The sequence below is a fragment of the Castanea sativa genome, chromosome 7, assembly GCF_040712315.1.
Source record: "Castanea sativa cultivar Marrone di Chiusa Pesio chromosome 7, ASM4071231v1".
Lineage (NCBI taxonomy): Eukaryota > Viridiplantae > Streptophyta > Magnoliopsida > Fagales > Fagaceae > Castanea > Castanea sativa.
The window spans coordinates 14,032,750-14,045,340 of NC_134019.1; the positions used below are offsets into that span (position 1 = coordinate 14,032,750).

A 12,591-nucleotide genomic window follows, 5' to 3' on the forward strand; every position below is an offset into this window, starting at 1 on the left:
TTTATCCTAAAAAAAATAAAACCTATTTTTTAATTATTTATATTAACAAAATCGAAAACAGACAAGAAAGTGAAATCCTAAAAGACAAAAAAAAAACCAGCATTTCTAAGAAGTACAACGTCAGCTAAAAAACATTACATTACATTGTTATTGTTGTTGAAGAGAGGAGAGGCAGAGTGAGAGAGAGAGCTGGGCCTGTTGGCATTGGGTCCGTTTGAGACCGGTCCCACCGCTGGAGCAGAGGCTCCGAACCGCCTCCGACTCGTCGGGGCAAGCCAGGGAGACCAGGCACTGAGCCAGAGCCCGGTTCAGGTGCTTGCAGGCCGCTTCACGAGCCGGTCCGGCCGGAATCTTGCGGTGGCAATCCATTAGAGCTCGCTGAAATCGATCGCACCCATCCAAATTCGACATCTTTTTAAGTGGGTCCCACAAATTTTGATGAAACTGGATGGGATCAAGTTTTGCGGCAGCCACCTCGTTTTTCTCTTTCAGGCAACGAGACGTTTAAATGAATTTAAACTATCGACGATCAACTGCATCGTTCCACGTTATTCTATTCTTTTTTCTTTTTTTTTTGTGTTTTAGAAGGTGCCACGTTAGAGTTTTGGATTCTTCTTTTTTTAATTAATACTACTTTTTAAAACTTTTGGACAAATTACAAATTATACGTCTAAAATTTAGAGATGTTTAGATTTTAAACTCTAAAGTTTTAAAATTTGAAACTTATTCTCTAAAATTTGAAAGTTTTTAAATTTTACGTCTTAATGTTTCAGAATTTGAATTTTTCTGTTTAGAATTTAAATTTTTCCCTTTTAGATTTTTTAGTTCAAATTCTAAAACTTTAAGATATAAAATTCAAGTACTTCTAAACTTTAAGGTGTAAATCTAAGTACTTCTAAAATTTAAGGTGTAAAATTCAAACACCCTCAAACTTTAAGGAATAAAATCCAAATTCTAAAATTTTAAAGTGTAAAATCTAAATATCTCTAAATTTTAAGAATGTAATTTGCAATTTACTCAAAAAAAAAATTAAAATTTGTTCACACTTACTTAAAATTGTTTTGCAAAGACCGTATTTTACCACATATAATTAATCTCGTCTAAAGGCAAAGCGGTAATTTCATATTTCGAGAACAAAATTATAATATAGACCATTAGATCTTCATTTACTTCACACAAAATGAATTATTGGATTTTTTATATTAACAATCAAAATAACGTGTCGTGTACCTTGATTGAACCATCGTATGAGGATATATCACAAAATTAAATTTTGACAACTAGTATGCATATGCATGATTTGGGCCTAATCACGTAGAATTATGAGTAATTCATTTTGATTGGCTCTTTAAAAAAAAAAAAAAAAAACTAATTTAAACTTAATGGGGTGTCACAATCCTACTAGATAAGGCTTAAAGGTAATGGTGAGGATAACCTTGTTTTAAAGGGTTAACTACAATAATAATCTACACTTATAAAAGTCAAAATAATTAAAATCTAGTTGGAAAACGAAGATCCTGAGATTTCTTATGATTAACAATCTTTTTCTCACTCATATAAGCATTGGAAGTTCAAATTAAAAAAAATTAAATTAAATTAAATTAAATGTAGTCACTAGATCCAAGTACCAATCAACTGCTCCCCCTATCCCTATCTACCGATCGGCAAACAGAGGGGCAAATCCAAGTGCACTTGGACCCTCCAAAACAAATCCAATTTCTCTCAATCAGCAGCAATCTCTTTTCAATTTTGACTTAGATTATCACAGCTCCAAGATAGCTCAGTTTCAAAAAGGCTCCACCCCTTTCTACAGCCTTCTTCCCCCTTTATAAACAGAGGAAGACACTCACCATTCAAGGCATTCCATCCCCTAGCATTCTACAGGAGCAAGAGGTGTTTGTCGGGCTATAGGCACATTAGTTTCATAACAATTTCATAGCAAAGTTTAAGCAGCAAGCTATTACTAATTCTTATTTGGGTCTACTACTGACACCAATTTTTTTACCTACCACTAATAACTCGACACCTAAGTTTTGTTGTGAAAATATTATGCATGTAGGTTTTTGTTTTGGATTGTGGTGGTTCATTGATTTTTCATCGTGTTTTACTGTTTTATGTTGCAGTGGATCCAATTGAGTACTTTTTTTGGAACAGTACAACTTTTACAATAATTAAGAATTTTCATTTGAATTCAAATATATGGTTGCATTGAAATTAATGTTCCTATATAACATCACTTGTGTTTTATTAGTTAGCGCAATTAGGTGGTTTGAATTTAATTAGGGAACATAATATACAACATCTAACCATACCTAAATTTTACAATTTTTTTTTTAAAAAAAAAAATTATTTGGATAAGACCTAAAATAGTCAATGAAAATTCAAGTCCCTAGAATAATTGAAACAAAAACTCACAAAAAAAATTCACAATATTTTTAAATTAGTCTACCGCATCATGCATATGTTGTTGTTTGTGGTATATCACCAAATTAATGGTGGTTTCATAAATAAAAGTTCACTTGGTTAAGCTCCTTTTGTTACCTTATTTTTTGATTCACATGTATTTTACTTTTTTTTTTAATATTTGGTTGGTATGATTGTAATTTACAAATCCTGTTGCACTAATAAAAGTAAGGACAATATTTAGCTAAAAAATTAGCTGTAGCTTTAGGCTACCATATTCTTTAATAAAATAAATATTACTACATATTCTGTAAATCTAATCACTAGATTGCATGTTCTTTATGCTTTTAATACACATGTCAAATTTTGTATTAATCAGATATTATTTACTATATGATCTATAAGCTTATACTTTATACATAATTTTAAACTACAAAATCTTGCAATTTAAACAATTTATTGATGGTATAACTATTAATTTTTAATTTTCTAAAAATTTTGCAAGCATGGAGGATATAAGAAGAAGATGTAATCTAATGATGGATTTATCAAAACTCACCTCTAATAAAAAGATATTGAGTAAGGTTGTAATCTAAAATTACAACCAATTTTGTATCTAAATTTTATTCTAAAAGTAATCTCTCTCTCTCTCTCTCTCTCTCTCTCTCTCTCTCTCTCTCTCTCTCTCTCATGTTTTAATTTGCCAAAACATTTTTTTTTTCACCTCTAACAAACTATCTGTTAATAATTGTAAACTTGCAACAAATATTTATATATATATATATATATATTGGAGGATGTTAGCTTGTGCAAAAGGATCTTGTAGCAGCCTATTGTCTTATAGCATGAAGGTTGGGTTAGGGTTACCTCATTGCACAGATGACGCACCAACATATACTATTTTATAAGACTTTGTTTGACTAGCTATTACCTATAATTATTTATTATAAAATTCTATAATTTTTATAAGAAAATAGAGATTTGAATCTTGAATGTATTTATTTTTTTTTTTTGGGAATATTACTGCATAACATTAATAAAACTTAATTGCTGCAAGCAACTACATCAGAGGCCAAAGCAGCTTGTAAAAAGCCGGGGGTTTTCGTCAACCCATGCCTCAAAATCAACTACAGACTTAGCATGATGAGCTAGAAGATGGGTTGGCCTATTGCCTACCCTTTTTATGTGAGAAAAATCAAAAGAATGAAAAGCTTGAAGATGATAGAGAATGCCTTCCAACACGTTAGCAACAACAGGTGGGACTCAGGAGCCTCCTTTAAGAAAATTGTATACTTGTAGAGAGTCCCCTTCGAAAATGATCTCTTGAATTCCAACATCCCTTGCAAACAACACAACAACTTCCATCGCCTTAGCTTCAGCTTCAAGAGCGTCTAATGGAGCATATATCTGCTGACTTAAGGCACCAACAACTTGACCATCAGCATCGCGAATAATCACACCCAAGCCAGCGGTAAGTTGCTCCTTGAAAACATCTCCATCAACGTTTGCTTTGTACACACCAGGCATGGGGGGTTTCCACCTAGTATGGAGAGGGATTGCTGGTAGTGTTGGGCGATCTTGAACAACCTGAAATTCTACAATCAGCCAGGAAGCTTCAAGAACAATATTTGTCACAGATTTTGGCACATCACCATGTCGAATCCCATTCCGGTTGTTCCATAAATTCCACAAGATGGCCATGAAGTGAGCAAGTTCAAAAGCTGCTGGACTAGAGCCATTCCTGCATTTCTAAATCATATCCTCAAAAGTACAATTTCTATCCACCACCAGACCGCAAGCTTCCCATACTGATAGAGCAAAAGCACAGTGCAGAAGAACATGGCTTATTGTCTCCCTACCCTGGTCACTATACTCACAAACCTCAGAACTGATCACTTTGCTATGGAATAGATTAGCTTTTGTAGGGAGAATATTCTGACAAGCCCTCCAAGCAAAATTCTTTATTTTATTAGGCACATCAGCACTCCAAATGGACCTCCAAAGTTGCTGTTGTCCGCTGGGGCCTGAGGTACTTCCATTTTTTGCTCTTTTCATATCCAAAGCCAACCAATAAGCACTTTTCACCATGAACTTACCGTTTGGTGTTGCTGCCCAGACCAATTTATCCCTAGGCATACGTATGCTCAGAGGAATACTGAGGATATTATCCGCTTCAAAGTTTAGGAACAACTCCCTTACTAGATTAAACCTCCAAGTGCCATGGTCTACATCAATCAGAACATTTACTGTTGCATCCTCCGGTAACAAGGTTCTAGGAGAGATAACTTAATAGGTGGATGGAATTGAGATCCATTTATCTTTCCAAATACAGATATTCTCCCCATTTCCAACTTGCCAACGCATTCCATGTTTAATTATTGGCTGCGCTGCTAGAATGCTCCGCCAAACGTAGGACGGATTCTTGCTTTGTTGAGCTTGTACAAAGGAAGTGTCAAGGAAGTACTTACTCTTGAAAACCTGATAGAAAAGTGAGTTTGATTGTTGTTGTAGCCACTTCCCTTGCTTAGCTAGAAGGGCAAGATTGAATGATCTTAGGTCCCTGAAACCCATACCATCACAAGCTTTTGGAGTACACAACTTTACTCATTTCATCCAAGCCAATTTACGCTCATCATTTTTCTACCCCCACAAGAATTTACTTACCATACTATTCAAGTCATCACAAAGGGACTTCAGTAGTAGAAAGCAACTCATAGTATGTGTTAGGATTGCTTGCATAACAGCCTTAATCAGCACCTCCCTTCTTGCCATAGATAAAAAATTTTCCTTCCAAACAGCTAGTTTGTTGGCCACTTGTTCCTTTAATTGCTGGAACATATTACGCTTGATTTTAACCACTAAAGATAGCAAACCCAAGTACTTCTCATGCTGACGGATGATATCTGCCCCAAATCTTTGCTTAATAATTTTGCAAAATTATTTGTTTGAATTATCAGAAATACAACTGTACAACCAAGTTACTAACTGTTATTGTAAGAATAAAAGCAGCCGCATCAACTATACCATTTTCTTAATAACATGGCTTAATTTGTTTCTTCCTAGCTAATAGGCTCAACACATGACAATACGTCACTCCTAGAAAAACATTTAAGAACACAATTTTTTTTTTTATGAATAGACATAGTCACACTAATTTGCTTTTGTACTGAAACTCTTTTATTTTTACTTCAAGATGCAGCATGTTTGGAAGATATAAGACCCAAATTTTGTTACATTATATGTAACTTGTTTATTTAAAAAAATTTGTAAACATTTCATAAATAATCATGACCTTTTTTATTTCTAATAAAGATTAAAAATAAATAATCATAACTGTCATTGTCATGTATAAGGCCTCTAAAATAAATTTTTAAAGCAACTTTAAATTTAAGTTTGCCGTCAAATTTAAATTTGTAGAAGAATATAAAATTATATTAAAGTAAATTGAGAAAGTTAAAAAAGTTGATACAGATATTTGCTTAGGACAAAAAAAAAAAGTACACACGCACACTCTCAAAAGGATAGATAAGCTTGCTACTTTAACTGAATCTAGCAACAAATATAAGAGAAATCTTTAATGGAATCCACCAATGAATATTAGAGCAAAAATCAACACCCACAAGAAATCCACTCAAGGATAAGAGTTAAAGTTTTGTAAAACACGCTCTTTTTTATTCGCTTAAGCCAAATAGCGTAGAAAATTGTTTAGAATATCCCTCGAGCACTAGCATCCAGGAAAGAAAAAAAAAAACCATTTTACATCTTCAAATACTATTTTATTTATTTTACCAACTTATTTTGTAGCTCATCTTATATTTCACTTTTTATTTTTACATACAACCCAATAAAATAATATAAATTACCTAATAAAATAATAAAAAATAGTCTTCTCTCTCTCTTTCCTCCCACTATTTTTTTCTCTTTACACACAATCACATGATTAATTTTTTTTTTTCTTTACAACCTATAAATAGTAAGGTTGCAAATTTTTTTAAGTATTCAAATCCGGATGAAGTGGATTTTGGCTGTCTTGAATTGTAAAATAGCAACTGGGGGGTAATTACACCCCCAATGCTAGGAGGACAAAATTACAATTCAAAACATTACATTTTCTAGACTAAATTAGAAAGACTCAGAAAACTAGAAACATAAATAAAAGATATATATTCTTTGACTGTTGATACATTTACAACCTATAAATAGTAAGGTTGCAAATTTTTGTAAGTATACAAATCTGGATGGAGTGGGTTTTTCCTGTCTTGAATTGTAAACTTGCAACTAGGGGTGTTTACACACCCAATGCTAGTGCAGTAAGCATAGGAGGACAAAATTACAATTCAAAACATTATATTTTCAAGACTAAATTAGAAAGACTCATGAAAACTAGAAACATAAATAAAAGCTATATGTTCTTGGACTGATGGAACATAAATGTTTATAATTTTCCCTAATAGCTTCAAATTAAATGTTATTTGACCAGTTGGGAAAGAGACTCATTAAGCTTTCAAATTCAATAACATCTAAAATTGCATGGAAAATTAGTTCAAATATAGGCCTCTTCGGGTAGGGCTTGGGAATCACGTTGGGATGCGCCTAAAAATTCTTTGGACACTCCTATGACAAATGTGTTCTTTAACGTTGGGCTGGGCCTAAAAATTATTTGGACACTCCTATTAGGCTAAAAGACAGGACTCATATTTTATTAGAGCTTTGAATGATTAATAAACTAAGTTGGGTTAGCCCAGACCTAACCCAACCCCCATTCGAAATGCAATTTGGCTAGGAGTAATGCGGGGGACATCAAATTTGACAACTTTGTGTCATGACTCGTCATATGGCAAGTTGTGATTAGTAGGAGTGTGTTAGTGGGAGTGTCATGTGGCAGATTGTGACGTAAAGTAATTTTGCTATATCTGTAGTAAATCTCATCTAAATTGCATCTCAATATGAAATGTTTGTTTGTTACTACTAATGTCGATTGATATAATTCCTCAAAATTAGTAGCTTCAAGAGGTGTCAATCCTCCCACATAAGCAAACTAAAGTAAATTTGGCTGACTAACTTACCCAAATCAACATCAACCAAATTATCTCAACCTCCCATGAAAAGCCACTGCTCATGCTTTGTCATAACCTCAAAACCCAACAACTAAAGACAATCGTCACTGATTAAAGAAGGATTTTAGATGTTCCTTTAAGCCTCTATAACGGCACGGTCAATAGGAGTATTAACTAAGGTTGCTCTACTCACCAACATACAACATTTACTTCCTTGCTTAAGACAATATATTGTGGTATATACAACAAATCATCTTTTGTGTGTATGTATTTGGTAGCACAAGTAAATCTCTCTGTCTCCAGTGGCGACTCCAGGATTTTTTTCTAGAGGGTTCAACAATGATAGAGCAAGAAATTTGTCATGGGAGTAAATAAAAAATAAAATGATTTTTTTTTCCTGTACTTACAACTTCCATATTATATGCAATAATCTAAAATAGTATTTTAAATACAATTCAGTATATACTACAACTATATTGTACAATAATATAAAAAACTTATTAATAGTTTAAAGATCAGTTATGCAACAAATATAATTAAATAATTAATCATACATTTTTGTCAAATAAATAATAACTTATTATATTTATATGTATTATCAATTAAATAAAAATATATGATAAAAAATAATACTAGCACACCTAAGAGTAGAACTAGGAGTAATGTGAAACAAAGAAAAAAAATAGTAACTAATATAAGTTTTTACTTTTGAAGTGTATGGCTTTATTTTTTATTTTTTATAATCATGTATGGCTTTTTAATCATACATGTGATTGCTTTCTTAGAATTTGAGCAAGCACTAAAAAACTTCTTGGACTTGAAAATCTATAGAATATTTATCAAACAATTTGATCAAATAAAGAGAAAAACTAAAAAAATACATAAGAAAGAAAGAGAGATAAAGAGAATGGGAAAGAATCACCAATATAGATAGAGATATATTGGTTGTAACAATAGTGTAATTTTTTGCATATGGAGAAAAAAAGTGAATGAAAAACAGCTTCATTTTGCTGTCAACAGTAAAGTAAGCTAGAGTCCTACAAAAAATATACATATATATTTTTAACAAATGAGCAAAAATGAAACTTTTTTTAATAATATTTAATACACAATACGTTCACAAAAATTTTATAACAAAATCTAGGTAGCAAGTTGTTAATGGTAGGTAAAAAGTGATATTAATTATGCGTTCAAATAAAAACCAATTAAAACTTGTCATATAACATTTATTGTGAAAATATTGTGAAAGTAGTATTAAGATGATCAAATTCAAATTTATTTTATTTGGATATAAATAAAATTTAGGGTCAAGGTGTTCAAATTTTTAGTTTAAGGAGTCAAAACAAAAGTTAAAAAATTTATATATAAAAAATAAAATAAAAAATTTGACAAGTCAACTCTCTCTCTCACAAATTTAGTGGACTTTTAGTTCACCTTCTCAGGCTTATTTTTCTTTTAAAAGCTTTAAAGATACCCTTATAGCCATTGATACCAACAAGTGCAAGTGGCAGTAGTAGGCTTGACTCACTATTCTAAACCTAAGTGTTTATTTAGAAATAACTTATTTAGTTGAAATCGAAAATTTTTTATTGAAAATACTCTAAATAAAGTAAAAGATAGTTAAAATAGTACAATGAGACCCATGAATAGTAGCAAAAATAAGCTAAATAGTAAAAAAAGCTGTTTTTTAAGCCAATGCGTTCTGTTTGGAAACCGGCTTATTTTGCTAAAACTAAAAACTTTTTGTTGAAAGTACTGTAAATAAAGGTAAAAGTTAGCTGAAATAGTACAGTGAGACCCATAAATAGTACCAAATAGTGCAATAGGACCCATAAATAGTAACAAAAATAAGCTGAATAATAAAATAACTTAATTTTTTCATCTGCATCCCAATGCGTTCTGTTTGGAAACCGGCTTATTTTGCTAAAACTAAAAACTTTTTGTTGAAAGTACTGTAAATAAAGGTAAAAGTTAGCTGAAATAGTACAGTGAGACCCATAAATAGTACCAAATAGTGCAATAGGGCCTATAAATAGTAACAAAAATAAGCTGAATAATAAAATAACTTAATTTTTTCATCTGCATCCCAATGCACAGTAAGTCAAAAAGCTAAGTCAATTTAGAGACAATACATGGCAAGGTGACAAAAACAACCCTAGCAAAATGTAAGCTCAATGGTTCCTTATGTGAGTTGTAAATCCTGTTTTGCTTGCTGGCTTTTTTTGTAGTAGGTTGTCCTATTAGTGTTTTATTTGGTCTTTCTTGCCTAAGTAGCTTATAGCCTTATATTTGACCTAGTTTGCTCTTAAAAAAAATTTATAATTATTTAAATAAGAACGACTGAGTATTAGAAGAATATTATAACATATATCACAAGTTCACAAGTAATACAAGTTTGGTTGCAAACTTGCTATCAAGTTAATAAATTAAAGGATTAAATATTAAACAGTATATTGATCAATAACCTATATAATTTTTTAAATGATTAGTTATACGTGCATTTCATGGGTCTTTTCACCCCATGCATCTCATAGTTCTAGAACCCAATGTTTACACATACATCTGCAACTATACATCTCACGTCACGAGAGTGAGGGAGTGAAGGGGAATTGGCTCATTAATAACTCCGCCAAAAAAATCTCAAATATCAAAGGTCCTTATAAGTTTTAGCCTTGGCCCTTATCGAAAAGACAAACCCCTCTGTCTCTCTCCCTAGTCTCCACCCCTCCATAAATTCTCTCTCCCCAAAACCCATCCTAATAATGAGTCATCACCTTTCACCAACCCATTATAAAAATCTCCTTTCGGACCCACATTCTCTAATTAGAAAGCTCAAATAAAAGTTACCTTATGTCATTTACTTCTCACCCCATTTTTATTATTCCATTTGGTAACTCTATGGCCACCTCTTTCATGCTTTCGTAGGTTCAATACTTTAATATAAAGTCAAAATTTTAATAATTGTTAATATAGGATAAGAAAGAAAGGTCAAAAGATACTATATAACTTTTTGTGCATATTATTACTATACATCTAGGTTGATTTTTTTTTTTTTCAATTTTTTTTAAGTAGTCAAATTACATGTTTAAAATATTTGTACTTGGATTGAATTCTTAGATTAATTTGTTATTAACTATATATTTGTTAAAAAAAAAACACTTGTCTATAGATTTTGAAAAGCCTCCTATGAACCCCTACTTAAGAAGAAAATTTTACTAATTGCCACCCAAATGTAAAATCCAATTTGTAATTGCATTTGTAAGATTGTACATTTTGTTTCATTTGACTTAAATATAATTTGCTAAAACCTTTAATCTTTTATAACAAATTATATGAATAAAATTGGTGATGCACTCAATCCCTATAGCACTATCAAATTAGCATTCACAAAATGCAACACTAGTATGAAACTAAGATGATTAAACTATTTTATGGGGGTGCAGTTGTATATGATTAGGATAGGGATATTATATAATGCGGTAGAGATACGAATTTTCCACGGGACCCAATTCGTACAATTCAATATATCGGTTTTTGAAAATAAAGGATTGTATTATCAAGGGGCATCTTGACCAATTCACTTTATATATATATATATATATATATATATATATATATATATATATATATATATATGTGTGTGTGTGTGTGTATAAAAGATGATAGAATTGACAAAATGCCTGTATTTTTATTGATAATAATCTAATTTGCCTCTAACGACTACAAAATATATAAATACTGAGAAAGTAAAACCCTAAAACAATTAGGAAATGTTTGAAATCCTAATTCGCACTAATTACGCGATTAGGTGACAAAATACCAAAATTTACCAAAAAAATGGGAAAGTTGAGTTAAATGTAGAATCATAAACTACTGACCTTAAAGATCGTCCCAAAATAAGTGGGTCCTTATTTTAACTTTTGAGTAAAAAGTTATCAAGGAAACAAAAATTACTGTAAACTACAAAATTGCAATTTTTGGGACCTAAATGGAAGAAATCGCTATTTTCAAGAGGTACCAGGTGGCAAAGCCACGATTATTGCTTAAAAAGCCATTTTGCTTCAGCCTGCCAAATTTCATGCGATTCCGACTCTAAGACCCATGATTTTTACTAATGTGTTTTTGCACTGCGCGATGATTTCAAGCACGCGTGAGAGTACAGAAAGGCTATGGCGATTTGTTCTACAATATATATATATATATATATATATATATATATATATATATATATATATATATATATATATGGGTGTGATTTACCTCCAATACTTTTTTAATTGGAATCTCTCTTTTTATTTTATTGAGAACCTGTCACATCACTTACTGACTTAATAAAATGTGGTGATTAAAACTCACTACTACTACCCATTGTATATTTAAAATAATAAGATATGTCCAGTTAAAAAAGTACTAAAGGTAAACTAAACCCTATATATATATCAGAAGTCCTCACAATTTCCATGTATCACAAGTCACAACATATATATACTCCAGAAAATTTAACTAAATTTTAGCGTTAAATTGGCTAATAGATTCTTAATCTATATATATATATATATATATATATATAAAAAATAAAAAAATAAAAAAAGACTAATAGATTGATTCAAGAATTTGTAAAGAGTGGGTTGAAAAATTAGGCTTTAATGAATCAAAAGATAACTATAGCAAGCCCAGATGAAAATGAAACAAGAATACGATTGTTTTGCGCGAAGTAAATCGTCCGAGGCATAGTTCGAGGAGACTAAATCTTATATATATGCTTCTTTTGATTTTGGTTACGAGTCATGTTCTTGATGCTACAGTATTTTTCTCTCTCCTTCTCGATCCTTTGTCCCTAGAGGGTTCCTTATATTATATAGCTCTCCTTAGATGATCTTGGCCCTCCATTTATTGATCATCCAGGCTACTACTTGAGTGTCTGTCCCATCAGACACTTTCCCAATCCCCTTGTGAGTTGCGGCAACCAAGATAGCACTGTTCAGGGGTTTTCTCCACATAAATGCAGTTAGGAGGTTTGGTGGGATGCATTAAATGTGGTAACAGCCACCAAATTTTCAGTCATGTCAGTGCTGCCCCTTCCCCGAAACTCTTTCTGTACAGTATGACCTCCTTTGATGACGTACTATTG

The 12,591-nt window shown here is 31.6% G+C and overlaps 2 protein-coding genes across 2 annotated transcripts; both read right to left on the reverse strand.

Annotated features, from left to right (window-relative positions):
- On the reverse strand, nt 1-526 carry LOC142644592 (uncharacterized). The gene has a single exon (XM_075819170.1). It carries the CDS (start codon nt 409-411, stop codon nt 148-150), a length of 264 nt encoding a protein of 87 aa, XP_075675285.1. The 5' UTR covers nt 412-526; the 3' UTR covers nt 1-147.
- A 3,140-nt stretch (nt 527-3,666) lies between these two features.
- On the reverse strand, nt 3,667-4,539 carry LOC142644018 (uncharacterized). The gene is made up of 2 exons (XM_075818708.1): nt 4,285-4,539; nt 3,667-4,152 (listed from the first exon to the last, which is right to left on the reverse strand). The coding sequence occupies exons 1-2, from the start codon at nt 4,537-4,539 to the stop codon at nt 3,667-3,669; spliced, it is 741 nt and encodes a 246-aa protein (XP_075674823.1).
- Nucleotides 4,540-12,591: the final 8,052 nt, after the last annotated feature.